The 17,065-nt window shown below is 55.4% G+C and overlaps 5 protein-coding genes across 5 annotated transcripts; 3 read left to right on the top strand and 2 right to left on the bottom strand.

Annotated features, from left to right (window-relative positions):
- Positions 1–653: 653 nt before the first annotated feature.
- Positions 654–3,045, top strand: CH63R_02713 (Fungal specific transcription factor; the record flags this gene model as incomplete). Its single annotated transcript, XM_018297688.1, has 5 exons — positions 654–774; positions 831–1,039; positions 1,097–1,448; positions 1,511–2,192; positions 2,250–3,045. 5 exons carry the CDS (start codon positions 654–656, stop codon positions 3,043–3,045), a joined length of 2,160 nt encoding a protein of 719 aa, XP_018162504.1.
- Positions 3,046–3,911: 866 nt separating this feature from the next.
- On the bottom strand, positions 3,912–4,966 carry CH63R_02712 (Dioxygenase; the record flags this gene model as incomplete). The annotated part of the gene is made up of 2 exons (XM_018297687.1): positions 3,912–4,622; positions 4,745–4,966. 2 exons carry the CDS (start codon positions 4,964–4,966, stop codon positions 3,912–3,914), a joined length of 933 nt encoding a protein of 310 aa, XP_018162503.1.
- A 3,938-nt stretch (positions 4,967–8,904) lies between these two features.
- Positions 8,905–11,933, bottom strand: CH63R_02711 (OPT family small oligopeptide transporter; the record flags this gene model as incomplete). Its single annotated transcript, XM_018297686.1, has 6 exons — positions 8,905–9,392; positions 9,466–9,707; positions 9,779–9,984; positions 10,037–10,451; positions 10,512–10,851; positions 10,904–11,933. The coding sequence occupies 6 exons, from the start codon at positions 11,931–11,933 to the stop codon at positions 8,905–8,907; spliced, it is 2,721 nt and encodes a 906-aa protein (XP_018162502.1).
- Positions 11,934–13,639: 1,706 nt separating this feature from the next.
- Positions 13,640–15,075, top strand: CH63R_02710 (3-oxoacyl-[acyl-carrier-protein] synthase; the record flags this gene model as incomplete). The annotated part of the gene is made up of 3 exons (XM_018297685.1): positions 13,640–14,044; positions 14,102–14,824; positions 14,914–15,075. The coding sequence occupies 3 exons, from the start codon at positions 13,640–13,642 to the stop codon at positions 15,073–15,075; spliced, it is 1,290 nt and encodes a 429-aa protein (XP_018162501.1).
- Positions 15,076–15,442: 367 nt separating this feature from the next.
- On the top strand, positions 15,443–16,900 carry CH63R_02709 (Ubiquinol-cytochrome C chaperone; the record flags this gene model as incomplete). The annotated part of the gene is made up of 3 exons (XM_018297684.1): positions 15,443–15,512; positions 15,723–16,268; positions 16,383–16,900. The coding sequence occupies 3 exons, from the start codon at positions 15,443–15,445 to the stop codon at positions 16,898–16,900; spliced, it is 1,134 nt and encodes a 377-aa protein (XP_018162500.1).
- Positions 16,901–17,065: the final 165 nt, after the last annotated feature.

The following is a 17,065-nucleotide window of genomic DNA, read 5'->3' as shown; positions in this document are numbered from 1 at the left end:
ACTGTCCGTCATCTGCTGCTGGAAACGTTTCTCGCGGCATAATTCGCAAGAACCGCCGGACCCTTAACCGGGGCATCTTGTTCAAAATCTGGGATGCCCCAGTGGGCAACCCGACGATCTAGTCACAGACTTTCTAGGGGTGTTGGTTCGTCCCATGGAGAGGCCCCAGTCTCGATCTACCACGGGTTTCCGTCTTACCGGCCTCGCTTGACCTTTATGGTCAAGCGAGGCCGGTAAGACGGAATATCTCAAGGCTTGGCAAGTGCTAGATGCTTGCCTATTGCCCCATCATCCCTTCGTACCCGGCCCTACCAACGCGTTCGTCGGCGAGTCCCATTCACTAGCTAACCAAAACGTCAAAGTGCAATGGCTCTCGCCCATGTGCCACATGTACCAAGAGGAGCTTGGTGTGTACTTACACCACGAGCAACGGCTTCGAACAGACTCCTCCGGACCAACTAGCCTCTCCCTCCAAGCGTCGCAACATCGAAGAAGTCCCCACTGCGAAATCAACGGCCCCTGATGGCTCGCACGCCTCTGAGAGTCCTGCGGCGGCCACAACGCCGTGGGAGTCTAGTCTGCAGCAACCAGTCACCGAAGAAAAACCGGCTGTCGGTTTTGATATAAAGCCCTCTATCGAAAATGACCATGAGATGGCAGCAGCGGACCGAGAGTTCGATATTAGGTCGAGACACAGCACAGCATCAGGCCCCGACGAAGAAACATCGCTTATCCAGTCCACCAGGATGCTACAAGACCCTACAGGCAGACTTCGTAAGTTATCAACTTTGCATATCGCACGTAACGGGCTCGCTAACCACGTACACAAGTCTATGTGGGCGACTCGGCGTCCTTGGCATACCTACAGCTCATTCGGATGATTGTCGAAGCAAGCGTTGGGCCCAGCGACTTCACGATGGATCCCAGCCGCCACAAAATCATGGAGGCCACTATAGTGATGCCGGCGAACGTACGCCCTCCACACATCTTGCCTGATAGGGACACGGCTAACGCCTTGGTTGAATCGTTCTTTACAAACGTAAGTCGCGCGTTTTCGTTCGTTGAGACGAACGTTGAGTTTCTAAATATCTCGCAGACTCACGGCCTGATTGAAGTGTTCAACAGAGCAGCCTTTGAAAAGTCCGTCGAAGCTTGCTACTCGGATCCTCTGGCAGCTCAATCATCTTTTCTCTGCTTGTTGTATCTGACCTTTGCCCTTGGCACAGTCCTTGGCACGCCGCGTCCTGGTAGCAAGGAAGACGCCATCTTCAAGAAGCTACGGGCAAGTGAATACGATCGCGCAGAGCTCTTCTTCCGAAGCGCAAAAGCCCTCGGTGATCCGATAACTGGTTTTGAGGATGCGGACTTTTGGTCCGTGCAGGCCCTGTCGTTAATGGCCGTCTATATGCTAGCAGTGTCGAAGCGTAATGCGGCTTATGCCTACTTTGGTGAGATTGAGACGAGACCTGGCGGGTCTGCAAAGGATGTAACACCCTAACCTGCTCTATAGGAATGGCCGTCCGATCCGGATTTGCTCTTGGCCTGCATAGGGTCCAAGAGAATCATTTCATCTTCAAGAGCCACGAAATCAGGCTTCGGCGGAATCTCTGGAGGAGTCTGTTCGTCCTCGACCGTTTCCTCGCGGCTTCGCTCGGCCGCCCCGTAGCCATTGATGAGGAGGAATGCTCTGCGGATGCACTTTTGGTGTTCGAGAAGAACTCTCAAGGGGAGTTAGTCCGCGTCACGAACCCCAATGATGGATTGGACGCCGCCGTACGTTCTTGTCGAATCATTGGACAGATTCTGAAGAAGATCTACGCCCGCCGACGAATATCAGTCCGCCTCGCCCAAGAGATCTGGGAGCAATGCAGCAGCTGGTATTCTACCCTTAGCCCGGATCTGGCTGGGAGACAAGTCGCTGCCGATTCCAATAATCCGATACAAAGCATTGCAGCTCTCCACGTCAATCTGCTCTACTGCCACTCCATCATGTTACTGACCCGGCCGTTCTTCATATGCCTGCTAAGCAAAGTGCACGGCGAGCGGAGTGGTCTTCATTTGCCGGTCCCACGCTGGATCAACCGCATGTCAAAGTACTGCGAAGCATGCCTGCACGCCTCAAACCAAACCGTCATCCTCGTTCAAAAGGCGTTTGAGAGCAACTACCTTCCGCAACGCAACCCTTTCGTGCTGTTCGTAACCCCGGATAGAGTGCCGATATGAGAAAAACACACTGACATCACCCGCAGTTACTTCCTTTTCGCCGCTTCTCTCATCATTCTGAGCAATGAGTTCGCGGCGATCTACCCCAACCCAAGCTATGGGATCTCGATATCCAACACGATCGCCATCATGCGTTACTGCGCCGCCAGTGATCCACAGGCCAACCGTCTACTCTTCATCCTGACATCATTCCGCAATGTCATTTATGAACTCCGGCAGAAGAAACCTGAGCAGCCGGCCATGCCCGCTCCTCCAACCTTATCTCCGACATCGATCCAGGACCCCATCGGCACCATTTTTCGACCTTCCGGGGTGTTGCGGAAGGACTCCCTCGTGGCAAACACCTCGGGCCCGTCACTGGCCGCCGTCAAGGCGATGGCTCCGCCTCCGCTCTCCATGAAATCAGAACCCACCTTTTCCACGCCGACAGGTCCGTCGGCAGGTGTGTCGCCGGCGGGGAGCACTCCAGGCATGTCTCAGGGCGATCAGAGCACAAGGATGGGCGGTGACTCGGACACGGCGGATGGGGAACTCGAGTTCGATCAGCTATGGGGCTGGTCGACTGTTCCTAGCATGACAAGCGGGGCCCTCGCAGCGGGAACGGCGGCCGCACCCGTCGGAGCCCCTCCGGGATTGGCGACGGCGACAACAGCGTCGAAGGTGCCCGCATTCCCAGCTCCCGGCCCAGGCCAACCATTTCGGGGCTTCCCAAACTATATTGTGCCCGGCGGTCCCAACGGAGGCGGAGTGCCGACGGTTGGACCTCCAGGATATGTGGCTCCTCCCAACGTGCCAATGTATGTTCCAGCAGAGTATTCATAGTATGACTGTGATGGAAGGCTTGCCAATACAACGGGAGGGGGGAGAACCATATGACAATCCCTAGGCAGCCGTCATCGGCGAGTCGTATGACTGTTCGACCAGCTCGAACTCCAGCACACGACTGATACGCTTATCCTGAAATCAGTAAAGGACGGCAGGACGACTTTTGTCCGGAAAATCGAAAACGTGTACCATTACACCCTCGGTGGCTGGGGCATGGGAGTCTGGTTTTGGGACACGAATATGCAGGACGATTCGGTCTATGCAAACGAAACAGCTTGAGGGAAAAGGAGCAGAACACACAAGATGAGTTTCAAGATACCCAGAGCATGACGATAGGTGCTTCTTGACGAGGCGAGGTCGTGAGGCTATTCATGAGGACATTGTGATGCATGCCTCGAATATACTATTGGGAGAACGGGATGATAGGTAGTAGGTGGGTTTAATCGACTTGCGGCCACATGAAGTTGCGCAGAAAACAGGGAAATGACGCAGCCTGGGTAGCAACAACAAAGCCTAGCAACGCAATAAGGGGGGTGACCTTCAGAGTCAATACATTTAAGAAAACACCAGGCACACCCCTTCCCAACTGGGTTTCGGTGCGTGACAGGTGTACGTATGCATCCAGTCAAGTTTAGAAGATTTTTGACCACAATAAAGATGGAAGGTTGCCACTAACACCTACTTGTAATATTGATTTGTTTGCTTCATGTCTTCGTCAATTCGTCGAGAACACCGTGAACCACATTCCAACCATAGCTGATCCCATCCGGCCCTACTCTTCGGCCGCGGCCTGGACCGCGGCGCTCACTCTTTATCCTTTATCCTTTGTACCGGCGACCAAACGATACCTCTCAACGTGTTGCTCAAGCCCTGCACAGAACAAAGTCATACTCCAGGGCCCACTTCGCCTTGGGGTCCGACTCAGTAGGTTTGTATTTGACAATCAGGTCCTCTTTCACGGCGAAGACCGAGTCGTCGTCAAGGAATTTGCCCTCGCTGTCGAACAGCTGCGTCGTGATGGGCCGGTACCCGTCGGCGGAGACGATAAAGTGGAGGTGTGCAGGTCGGTACGGGTGTCGGTCGAGGAGCTCGAGGAGCTTGCCGGCTGGCCCGTCATTGGGTACAGGGTAAGGGACGGGCTTAAGGCAGTACAACGAGTACCGCCCCTTGTCATCGGTGCGGAAGCGTCCCCTGAGGTCCATTTCTGGCTGGTTTGCGTCCTGCTGCTCGTACATGCCGTTGGGTGCGGTGTGCCATATGTCCACGATGGCGTCCTTGACGGGTCGGCCGTGTTGGTCTAGGACACGACCGTAGAGGTGGGTGGAGGCTTTCTGATAGTCGGGAGAATCGAGGGAGGATACGATAGAGCTGCCATTGGATAGAATCGGTGCGTCGTAGCGGTAGAAAGGACCGAGAATGGCGGACGAGGTAGGGTTAGTCTGGAGGGAGGAGGTTGTCTTCAACTGCAGCTGTTTCGAAGTGATTTCGTCGACGAGGGATTCTAGACCGAGGATATCGCAAAGGAGCTGTGTTTCGTTGCGGGCGTCATCGGACATTTGACCGGCTTCGTTGATCTAGGAGAATGACGCAGCTTCATGTTAGTGGTTGGTGGCCCTCTAAGTAGCCCGGGACGACGACTCCTTGGATAAGTAAACCAGATGTAAGTTAAGCAAGAAACCCGAAGGCCGGCACCAACCATTTGTACGCCGGCCATCCATTCGCCGACAGTGAGGTCGACTTCTCTTGCAAAATCGTGAAGGTGCCGAAGGAGGCTCGGCATGATCTGTGCCAGACGGGGATTAGCTTTCGGGCCGGTGGCGGCAATGACCCGGTCGGTGAAGGCCGGGTCATAGACTGGCTTCTCGGCCGGCGTGGGGCCATTGGTGTCAATGGTGCTGAAGCCGTTCCGGTCCGCCATAGTTCTTGCAACCGGGCTGGGTTCGGCAGCAAACAGGTGATTCGGTGTTTAGGGTTCGCTGGGTGCCCTGAGAGGGCGGGAAAGGTTCGTCAAAGAGCCGTTGAACCTTAAATATATGTGGGCGACTCCCGTCCCAGGGGTCTCGGCTGATGATTTGACGAATGATAAGATGAAAAGAGGAGCCGACAGTTGGCCTTGAGTCCTGATGCTGTTCAGGAGGATGGCTAACATGCTATCTTCTAAACGAAGAGAGAAGTCAAGGGGCTCATTTGAGACTCAAATAGGAGAAAGAGGACAAGCCAAAAGCATAACCGGCCTCAACCAGAGGAATCAAGACCGGTGGATGGAGAGGGGAACACCCTTTGATAGGCCGGGTGCGGTGATCTCTCGGCGCTGAATCTAGTCTCTTGTTTTTTGGGAAGCGGCCACATGAATAGGGGCGGCCCCAGAACAACCAGAGAGAGCAAAGGCAGGTGGCAGAGGCCGGCCATCACCAAAGTGCATGGCGGCCGAACCCCTTCGTGTATCCACATACCTCTTGGCGAAGCTAAACACTCGGCACATTGGTGGACTGTCGTAGACATGCTACAATCGCTTTCTTCGGGCCAACATGGCAATGCCGCTGTAGCGAACCCGTACTCTAGGTAGTCGACGGATTCCTTTCAGTCCATCGGTGCTGCTCGTGGCTGCCACAAGTTTTGCATGTACCCCACCGTATCTGTACAGGAAAAGCGAGGAAGAAAGTTCCATGGGGCCGGGACTCCCGTGAGCGAGCAGAAGGAACGGTCTTGGTGCATTGGGGTGTCAGGCGCCAGATGCGCGCAGACTGGGGTCAGGGTCCCGGCGGTATTCGCTAGGAATTCGTCTTCTAGCGTGAACCGCCTCGACAGTAGCTCGGGCAGATGCGAGTTGAGGTTAGCTAGGACGAGCTAAGGCATGACAGCGCGGCGCAGGAGCCCTGCAGTGGTCATCGCCAGAGATTTCATCGCCAATGGCTCGGTAATGGAGTCGTAAGCACGCAAGTGGCAGGTGGTTTGCAGGCAGTGTGGTCAATGTGGGCATGCGAACAAGACCGGCGGTCCGCGGCGGGTCAATAAAGAGGGAACGAGCCAAAGTCTGGTTGCGTGTTTTTGTAGATGATAATCGACTTCTTTGCTTCATGCAGATGATTGGCCAATTCCAGCCATTTTGTCTCGTCGTTAGTTCCCTTGCTTGGGTACCTAGTCAACTTGGGAAGACGCCAACGAGACACGACAGGGGGCAGACGAGTCGTGAAAGTTGTTCGCAGGCAGCTGGAATGCCATGGATGAACATGGGCAAGGTCTATGACGGACCTTGGCCTCGACTGAGTAGGTAGCTCGGAGAGTCGGGGTGCAGTCAGCGAAGTCCCCAACAGGCCGTCCGGGGCGTCGGGACTGGTGGCGGTGAAGTGGTCCGACAGTGAAACCGTCTTCGTGGACTGTAATCCAGAGGGCCTGGGCCGTCTCTCCGTTGGTCTTCGTACGATTTGTGCATACCGGCGTGGAGGTAAGGTAAGAAAGAAAAAAAGAAAAAAGGAAACCCGGCTTGCACTCTGTCTCTAGTGTATCCTCCAGCAGATAGAGAAATTCGGCGAGAGATCGAGCAGGCTGCTACATATGTGAAGTACTAAGGGGGGGAGAAATTAGATGCAGGAGCAGATGTGGAAACATAGTGGCAAGAAAGCAAGTTGGCCAAGTTGCATCGTGTGAGATCGCATTGCAAAGCAGTCGCGCTGGCTGCATAGTGGGACGCCTTCCCGGCAGTAAGTGCCATCTGCCATCTGCCATCTGCCAGCACCCGGGCCCTCTTTCCTTTTGGATGACTTTACAGAGTGCGGATACTGGGTCCAGCATATTATTCCCCCTTCTCGTCCATCAACTCAGCACAATTAACTGCGTCCGTCCAGATGCCGCTTGCGTCCGACGTGGCTCTTGCGGGCTAGGGAAACATGGCCAAGGCAACCTCAACGCTGTTGGCCTTGCAGCTGGTTGGTGTAGCTGGGTGCCGCACAGAACGCCAGACCGATTACAAAGACCAGCTTCTTTTGCGCACTTGGACGACTCCAACAACCAACAGATGCGACTTCACCACTGCCAACAACTCCAGCGTGTAAGGAGCGTTTGATTGCCCAAAAACTGGATCGTGGATCCGCGGCATTGGAGTCGCCCCATCGTCCAAAAGAAGCTACTGTTTCCGATCATCCACATTGATAAGCTTGAAGTCCCGCCCGGCTCCAAATATTTGCAGTTGTGTGGATGAGAGAAGTGGCCAGGAAACGTTAAAGCGGCCGACATCCACACATCCGGCCGGCATTTCATCAACGCGCAAATAGCTATTCCTTTAGCAAGGCCCCTGTGCTGTGCCCTGCGCAACAGACCTGGGCAATAGTCACGGCGTTATTCAACGCTGGACTAACAGGCCTATCAAGTGCCGACCCGAGGTCCTTGACTCGTTGGCTCGCCGCATTTGTCTCTAACTTCCCTAATGACATTGACTTGGCAGTCCGACGTCGACTTCATTTCCTGTTCATCTGCCAGGCTGCAGGCCCACGACTCGGCCGCAAACCAACCGAGGTCTTCCTCCGAACCCCGGTAATACGGGTTCTCCTTCGACTTGCCCACGACAATTAGGCTAGATAAAATCCACACAAACCCGGATTCCATAATTCTGCCCTCGACCCCAACGGTACCCTCGACAAGCCGCTGGTGCCATTAGCCACACCTTCGTTCTCTTCCAGCACCTGTCCCTGCGATTCTCCGCCCTCCGTCCGACCCGATGCTCCACTGTGGTCCGGCCGTCATGCCCCGAACCGTTAGCGTCTTTGAAGGAACCCCACCCCGAGAGCCGCGAGCGCGCCCGGGCCCACCCATTAAAACGTTCGCAGTCGTTTCCGTGCGATTCTTCCCGTCTCCCCGCCAAGTGTGTCAGCTCGCCACAATGAAGGGAGCGTGCGAAGGAAACAATTTAATTCCACTGCCGATGCGACGTCGTTGGTTTCGGGTGCCGCTACTGCGCTGTCGGGGTTTCACAGGCCATGTCCACCCACACACCCACATGCATATCAATGACGGAGAGGGCGAGACCAAGGGAAATGCAAGGTCTACACGTCTCCTCGGGCTTGGAGCGCCGAGCATGCATTAGGCTCACTTGGTCGAGTTGTCAAGGACCGACTACGAACCCTTCTCCCGGGCATTCCAATCATTGTCAGTTCTGACAAAGACCGCAAACTGGAGTCCATCTCCGTTTATGCCCAGATAGAGCCGTTCGCCGCCATATGGTTCGATTCTGTCGAGTAACGTCAGTCGCTGCGCGCTTAAGGTAATTAAGAGGCACGGCTGCATCATGCACTGTGATCCTCCGTCATATGGGGAGAGCCTTATCCCCCTAGTTTGCCGGTCAGGCTAGCCAACGAAAAGACTGCTGAGATCAGGGACAATGTGCTGCTTGCCAAGCAGCTCTGGCATCGTAACAAGCTGGCATCGTTGACATGGCGTTGCACAATGCACCAGGTAGGCAGGCACTCGTCGGTTGGTTCTCGTGTTGCGCGATGCCCCGCCCTACCCATGCTTCTTCGCCTTATGACACGATGATCCGGAGTTGATAAGTGACCCCAGTAAAAATTAGACTTGACACGCAATGAAATAAATAATATACACAGTAAGTAGTCCGTCTTATTGTTGTGATGCTGATTCACCTTTCTCTTTCTACTCATTTGGGTATCCAATCCCGATCGAGCTTTCCCTCTCTTCCCAAATCTTTCCGGCGTATGGAACCTAAAACGATAAAAGCAAGATGGCAGGAAAGTGTTTTTTTTAGCTTGAAAAAACCACATTCCTAGTGTTCCCTGTGGTGCGAACCCCTTTAGTGCTACAAAGTCCCAATAACCGTGACGCCTAGTCGTGACTTGTCGGGAATACTTACCATGAAGTCGGACCAAACTTCGTGCCGGGGGCCGGCGTGGACTGGATCGCTGTGCCCTGAGCGTCCATGGTCGCGGTGACAATGTCGTTGCCCCACCACTTGGGCGGGTCGATTCGGTTGAGTGTGAAGGCGAGGAAGATGACAAGCGTAGCGAGGGCCAGGCCGAGGTCGAGACCGGACGAGGTGAGGTAGTTGAGACGCGACCACCAGCCAAAGTGCTTCTTGCGAATGTGGTGCTGGAAGACGTAGCCGACGATGCCCCAGCTAAGGTAGTTGAGCGGCGTTGCGGGCGGGATGGCGCCGGCTCCGCCGAAGATGAGGGGCGCCATGAGGTACTTGACTGGCGACTTGGGCCACTTGAGGGCGGCGAAGTAGAAGATGACGGGGAGAATGGCGCCGAGGCCGAAGAAAATGAAGAGGCCCGAGTACACCTGGCCCGGGGAGAACATGCGGGCGGGGCCGATGAGACCCCAGATTACGGAGGCTACCAGCTGGTCAGCAAAACAAAAACGAACCATGGAATTGGGGGATGGGTTGGGGTAAGGTTGCACACGTACCAGCGAAGAAGACGCGGCCGCCCGGGCAAGAGAATTTGTTCTCCTGGTGCGGAGTGCACACCTCGGGGATGTTCTTCAGCGCGGCGTTCAGCACCGCAATCTGGATGAAGCATGAGAAGGTCGTGGCGACGACCTGACACATGAACATGGTTCTGGGCGGGATCTTCATATAGTGACCAAACTTCAGATCGGAGACGAAGCTCAGAGACTGCGACATGGTGATGTACCCAAAAGTTTTAAATCTATGCGAGCAGTCAGAATATGGGATCAGAATACGCCCCATCCTCACTCCCAGTGTCGAAGAAAGACTTACATCATGAGCGCGAGCGGTCGTCCTGGTTGAATATATCCGTAAACGAACTCGGTCAAAACGTTTAAGCCGATCTGATTGTTGGTGACGGCTTGAATGATGCCGATAGGCAGCGAGAAGCCGAAGGAAATGGCCACTGCCAGGAGAAATGCCCACCATGTCAGGTTGGTCGGGTATGCCAAGACGGTGACAAAACCGAGACCAAGCATCTAGGCCGTGTCAGTAGGCTACACGTCAAAGCGACGTGGTATATATACTTACGATTGCGAAGAGGCCCATGTACCACCAGGTTGGCGCCTCCTTATACTTCTTCATGAGCTTCATGTGGATATCGGGCTTCTCCTTGCTACTATTCCTATACTGCGCCCAAATCTGCTTGCCGTTGTGCAGATACGTGTAGACAATCAGAGAGGCAATGGCAGCGAATGACAACCCGTATGAAATCGCAAATGTCGTGCTGATGAACAGAGGCGAGTAGTTTTTGTAGGCCTCCACGTCGAGCGTGAGCTGGGGCGTCAGGATGCGAGACGTGTTGTACGGGTTGCCGGTGTTGTCGTAGGTGCCGGAGTCACTCATGGGCAGGTACTGGGCATACCAGACATCGCTGTAATGGAAGATGGAGGCCCCGATGACGAAGAAGGTAACAACGCCAATAAGGGTGTTGGCAATCGCGTGCCTGTAAGGGGTGGTAAGTACTGAGCTCGAAGCATCTCACCAAAGGTGGCCGAGAACGTACCATGGAGGAATGAGCGGAGAACCAACGAAGCCCGAGATCTGAGTCCAGTCGAGCGTCAATGGCAGGATTGAAAGACCGCTCGTGCCACCAAACAGTTGGTTGATAACAACATTGTTCGGTGCGATCCAAGTGGCGACCGCCATGATACTCAGAAACTGGGCAAGGAAGCCGGGGATCCAGTAGTAGCAAAATGAGCCGAGGGTAATGATACCGAACCACTTGTACCGAGGCATGCTACCTCCAATGAAGCTGGGATCGGGCCGGTCGTTCGCCTCATACATGGCGTTCATCAAAGTGACAGACACCAGATTGCCAGGCCAGATCATGGCCGCCGGGTAGACTGTGCATAAAGTTAGGGAACGCAGATCATGGCTTCCTCATGGGGGACGAACCTAGGAACTTTCTCATGATTCCGGCGATTCCGTAGCCCAGCGACTGGGTCGAGATCGTGAGAAGGAGCTGAAAGACGATGCCAAAGTCCTGCTTGTAGAAGACCAGCTGAGCCAAAATGATGTCGGTGGCATATGCGACCGAAAAGGAAACACCGGCCATCACAACGATAATGGAATGTTCCTTAATGTTGAAAGGCCCAGGGTTCAGACTCCACTTGAGGCCGAAGGTATTGAACTGTTTGGTGGGCATCACCTTGGCCCAACCTTGGCCAATGGGCCAGGCGATGATCTGCGCGATCAGAGGGCCAAGGCCGATGGAGGGTTGTCGTAATGAGAACAACGTGTTCATTGAAGCGCCGACAGTGACCAGTAACAGACCGATAGTCCAGGCTCTGATGGTGTTGCATGGGACGTCTTCGTCGTAGTTGCGAACGGCGGCGCGTACTTCGGCATAGGGCGAGTCCTCCTCCTCCTCTCTCTTCATGGCGAGCTCATCGTCGACCTCTTCGGTGGGTGTCAAATCGGCCTTGCGAATCCTCGTTTCGTACTCTTCGGGCAAATTGGGATCTAAGAGAAGTTCATGTTCGGACCCTTGCTCATCTTCATCGTCATCATAGCCATGGTAGACGCTCGACTCACCCCATTGCGAGAGCCGCTCCCTCAAGTCTTCTACCGGATCACGGTCGTGATATCTTGACGTAGTAGACTCGGGAGCGGGATTGATCTCGCGCCCACTAACTTCCACCTCTGCTTTGGTATCGAACCCTTGATCGTTGTCCGCCATCATAGGTCCTGAAGCCGTGCCAGACGGCTTGTCGCTAGATGGTTGGGGCATGCTGATAGTATTCCCAAAAAGTGTGGGAGCACAATCATCGACGCAGGGCCCAAATCTTTCCAAAAGCAGGAGGAAGTAGTGGGTTTCTATATAGGGGCAGAGTCTACAGTGTCTAGGCTTATGTCGCTGAGAGAGAGAGAGAGAGAGGGACAATGAGAACCGGCTGAGCCACGAGCGCCGATCCCAGACCAACATGAAGCAAAGGCTAATCCGTCCTGCTGAATGTACCCTTCGAGCCGACGATGAGTCTCTCAAGGCGAACGGTGGCGTGATTGGGCCTGGTACCCGAATGTATCAACCCACAGGCGTGGAACACAAAAGTAAGTAGCGTAGAGACTGCCTCCGTGCCTGAAGAAACAGGGTGGTGCTCGACAGGAAAGGGGCGGGCGATCCGCAGACCGGGATCAGACTACGGGATGGCGAAGGCGATGACTGGAGCTGAGTGTCGTTGAGGGTGTGATGGGTGGTGATGGGATGGCCAAATATGTCGAGAAGAAGGTGTGTCAAGGCATGAAAGGAGGCTAGTCTAAGGAAGGCGGAATTCCCGACTGGTGAAAATGCTCGGACAAGAAAAAGATCGGGCGAGAAGTGGCTGCTTTGCTCTCATAGGATGGGTGGGCAACGATAAGAAGGGAAACAAATGCGACACTGAAACCAAGCTGCGGCACAACTCAGCACAGATGCAGTGTGGTGTGGCAACTCGAGGCCCGAAGACAGAGCCGCAGGCTGCGGCAATGAACGAGGGCGTTGGGTTTTGCAGACACGAAGATGTGACGGGAGACCCTGCAAGGCAGGGGGCCAAGCTTCGACGTCGCCTGTGTTCCTGAAGCCTCGTTTGTTTCTCTTGGCTGCTTAGTACGGCGATGACAAGGATTTGGAATGCTGGGAAGATGTCGACGTCCGAAACGTGGTTCGATGGACCGGTTGGTGAGATGAGATGTCGTCCACCAGGGTGTTTCCCGTCTTCTCGAAGGGTTGAATCGTGGTAGCGACCAGAGAAAGACGATCCGATGGAACGTGAGAGGAAGTCCGCTCAGGGGGGGTATATCCGAGCCGGACGTCAAGAGAAGCTTCTAAGATACGCAAGGGGGCTACAGTACCAGTACGTGTAAGGTTCGTCGGTGACTCGGCTCGCGGGGAGAGAAAGAGAGAAAGGGTTGACGAGATAAAGCGAGGGAAAGGGCGCCAAGTCGCAACGTGTGTCGTTGCGTTGCGTTTGCGGCGCAGAGGTCAGTTCCCCGATTTCAGCCAGTGTCTGACTCCTGAGTGGCTAAACCCGAACCCCCCAGGCCCCTCCCCCATTGAGGCGAGGCGGCGTTAGTGTCCCCCGCTTCCCGGGCTGCAGTTGGCCTAAGGCCAGGTCCCGGTGGTCCCTTTGGGATATCAATTGACGGTAGCTGAGATCCCGACACTGTGGTCTAAGCACCTCAGAGCCCCCAATTTCCCGTTATGACAGTCCTGACAGCACAGTGGTTGTCCATAGCCATAGGCACCCTCAGCCCCTGCAGCGATACTCGCTGACACGCCGCTGATTAGGTATCGTCGGTACGTATCCAGGCTGTTACCAGAGTCGACGTCGCGCTAAAACTGCATCTGTGCGGCGCAGATCTGACCGCGATTTTCCACATGTCTCCAACATTGTTCCGACTTCAAGTCTCCCCATGCCTCTACCTAGTCTAGGTACCTACACTACTATTACACGTTCTACTGAACGTTTTCTCTTGCCTCATCACGATCACCTTCCACTTAAACCTACTATTGGAGCAGCGACTTCCCCTTTCCAGCGCGCCCCAGTTATTCCATCCTGCCTTCCCACCGTCTTGTTTTGCTCTCCCACCGTTCATACGTCGGTGCGTCTTTGAATAAAACACGACATACCCTATCCTGGACATGGCCGAATCATGCGACGAGTTGTCGTGACAGGGCTCGGTGCCATCTCACCCTTCGGCGTCGGCGTGCGCAACACATGGAATCGTCTGTTAGCCGGAGAGTCTGCCATCACCAGCGTGGCCAATTTGGAACCGCGAACCCGCTGGAAAGATCTGACGAGCACCGTTGCTGGCGTAGTCCCCAGCCATGGCCCAGGTCCGGAACAGTGGCGGCCCGGCGACTGGCTGGATGCCACGGAACAGCGTCGCATGTCCAAGTTTGCCCAGTATGCCGTGGCTTGTGCTGAGATGGCGATGAAAGATGCCGGCTGGCAGCCGCAGAGCCAAGACGATCTGGAAACGACGGGCGTCTGTCTTGGCAGCGGTATCGGGAATCTCGAGGAGATTTACGAGGCAAGCTTGGCGTTCAATCAACAAGTGAGATTTCGCCGCCGTGATCGAGGGGCGAAGCCAAGCTAAAGTCTGTTCGGGTAGGGCTACAAGAAGGTTTCGCCGCTGTTCGTCCCCAAGATCCTCATCAACTTGGCCGCTGGTCATGTCTCGATGAAGTATGGGCTACAAGGCCCGAACCATGCCGTCACAACCGCATGTACCACTGGTGCTCATTCCATCGGAGATGCCATGCGATTCATTGCTTTTGGGGATGCAGATGTCATGGTCGCTGGTGGTACGGAATCTTGCATCCATCCCCTGACCTTTGCCGGTTTCGGAAGAGCAAGGTCCCTCTCCACGGCCTATAACAACGACCCCCACGCCAGCTGTCGTCCCTTCGACCGCGACCGCAACGGTTTCGTCGTCTCGGAGGGGTCGGCAGTGATGGTCTTGGAGGAGCTCGAACACGCCAAGGCCCGGGGCGCCAATATCTACGCAGAGGTGAGGGGATACGGCTGCAGCGGCGATGCGCATCACATGACGGCCCCTCGGGAGGATGGTCACGGAGCCTTCCGCGCCATGAAGCTTGCGCTGAAGAATGCCGGCGTCCGGCCGGCCGAGGTAAGCTACATCAACGCGCACGCCACGGGAACGCAAGTGGGCGATGCGGCGGAAGCCTCGGCGATACGACGCATCATGACGGGCGACGAGGGCTACGCGGACGAATCGCAGGTCACGGTGAGCAGCACCAAAGGTGCCGTCGGGCATTTGCTAGGGGCAGCTGGCGCCATCGAGGCCCTGTTTGCCGTCTTATCGGTTGCAGAGGTGAGTCGCGGGTATTGGGTTCTGAAACCGAAACCTTGTTTTCCCCAGAAATCCTCGATCAAAGGCACGTTCCGCTAACCCTGCCCAAGAACATTGTGCCGCCCACGCTCAATCTCGAGAACCCTAACGTCGGGGGTTCCATGAATTTGGTGCCCCTCCAAGCACAGGCGAAACAGGTTAACGTTGCCATCTCCAACAGCTTTGGTTTTGGTGGGACGAATGCCTCACTGGTTTTCTCCAAGCTTTGCTAGGGCTCGGAAAACAATGACGGTGGGGCCAGCTACAAGAACCTTGGGATGATGGGTACGCCCCCGGGCTGTTGCAACTTAGCTCAGACTTTCACATAGCTGGAAAGAAACCATTTCGGTAGCATGAAATTGTGAAATTGGGTGTAGGATTGGATTAGATCTCAGAGTCGTAAACAACAGGGTTACAGACGAGCATACCTGTACCCGTCCAGCGCGTATCATGGACGTCATTTGAATCGGCAGTCGCTCGGCGCCCCCTCTGAATTGAAAGCATGCCGTAGGAAAGTAACGAGACTGATCTCAGGGTCTCGAGGGGAAGGTTTGAACCTCAAGCGACTCTTGAAAAGTAGTACGGAATGCAAAAAGGGCCATGGGAAAACACAGCACACTGTTCTCTACTCAAAAGATTCAAGACGATATCTTTCATGACATTCAAATCGGTAGGTAGACTACTAGGATCCAAGGGCCGTGTAAATCGGTTCGAAACACTGTATAACCAGACGCGACGCGGGTGGGCCGAAGTTCCGCCGGTCCGGCATCTTTTGCTAGGCCGAAATTTCCAATTCGATCCAATGATGAACCTTTTTTTTTTTTTGGATGACGTCCAGACTTTCGAGCTCTTGCGACCTGGGCGCTCACCTCTAAACTAGACCCGACTTTCTACAGCATTTCCCCGAACGAGGACCTTCCCCTCCCCACTACCCCTGAGCAGGCCAACCTAGGCTTTATCACCACCAATACCGAAAAGATGGCCTGCCAAAGCTGCCGCTACCAGGCGAGACTCCTGGCTCGGAGCCTGCGAGCGACCGCCGACCTCGCCTTACCCCAGAACCCCTTCGCCGTGACGGCGCGCCGGACGGCTCCGGCTGCAATGGCAACGCCTACGACGACGACGACGACGATAACGAGGACAACAGTCATAACCCCTCCCTCCAGAAGATACTTCAGCCAGACAACGACAAGGCGGAACCAGGCGCCGCCGTCCGGCTTCAAGCAGGCCATCGCATCGACCATGATGGCCGCCGCACCAAAGACCATGGCTGCGTCCATGACAACCTCCCGTCTCGAGGCCCTCTACAAGGCCTGCTCGTCGCAGGCTCTTTACCAAATCTCGGAGCAGGAGCGTGCCAAGGACATGGTCCGTATGACGACTGAGGGCGAGGAGGTTGGGGCCCCAATAGGGCCGTGGCTGCAGTGTGCGTGATCCCTCTGCCAACATCCATCTGCCCAATACTCATCGATGGGGAAATTGGATTTGGAATGAACCCCCCCCTCCTTTTCCCTTCACTGACTGTTCTGCCGACCCACAGACTTCGATCTCCAACCCTCTTTCAGCTCCTGGTCCCAGGCCACGATGCTGCACATGTACCTCGTGGTCGCCCGCATGCGGTGCCTGGATCGTGAGGCCTCGCGCAACCTTCAGCACCAGTTCATCGACCAGTTCTTCTTCGACTGCGAGCGCATGATGCACCTGAACCACGGCATGACTTCTTCGGCACTGCGCCAGCGGTATCTCAAGGAGATCTTTGTCCAGTGGCGCGGCCTCATTGCCGCCTACGACGAGGGTGTCGTCAAAGACGACCGCGTGCTCGCCGCCGCCGTGTGGCGCAACCTGTTCAAGTCCCGCGAGGACGTCGACATGCGCCAGGTCGCTGCCGTCGTCGGCTGGATGCGCGCCACTCTGCAAGACCTTGAGGCCGCGCCCGTCGAGGACCTGCTCGTCTCGCCGGCCAAAGTCTTCAAGAGGGACGTGAGGGATATGCTCAAGCTTGTCGACGTTGTTGCGCCGCAGGTCAAAGAGGACATGGCCAACGCCGGCGCGGCTTAAGCAGAGGAGATAAAAGTGTAATATGTAGGTGGGAGTTTCTGTAGAACGCCGGGTGCGGCTAGGAGAGAGACAGCCCAAGCAACGATGCTGGGCTGTCAGCCGTATCATTGTGGTAAAGCGATGGAGAGGTGTATAGCACCGGCAGGCCATCAAGTCGCCGATTGT

This window comes from Colletotrichum higginsianum, chromosome 2 (assembly GCF_001672515.1).
Source record: "Colletotrichum higginsianum IMI 349063 chromosome 2, whole genome shotgun sequence".
Lineage (NCBI taxonomy): Eukaryota > Fungi > Ascomycota > Sordariomycetes > Glomerellales > Glomerellaceae > Colletotrichum > Colletotrichum higginsianum.
This window is presented reverse-complemented; position numbering and strand designations above follow the sequence as displayed.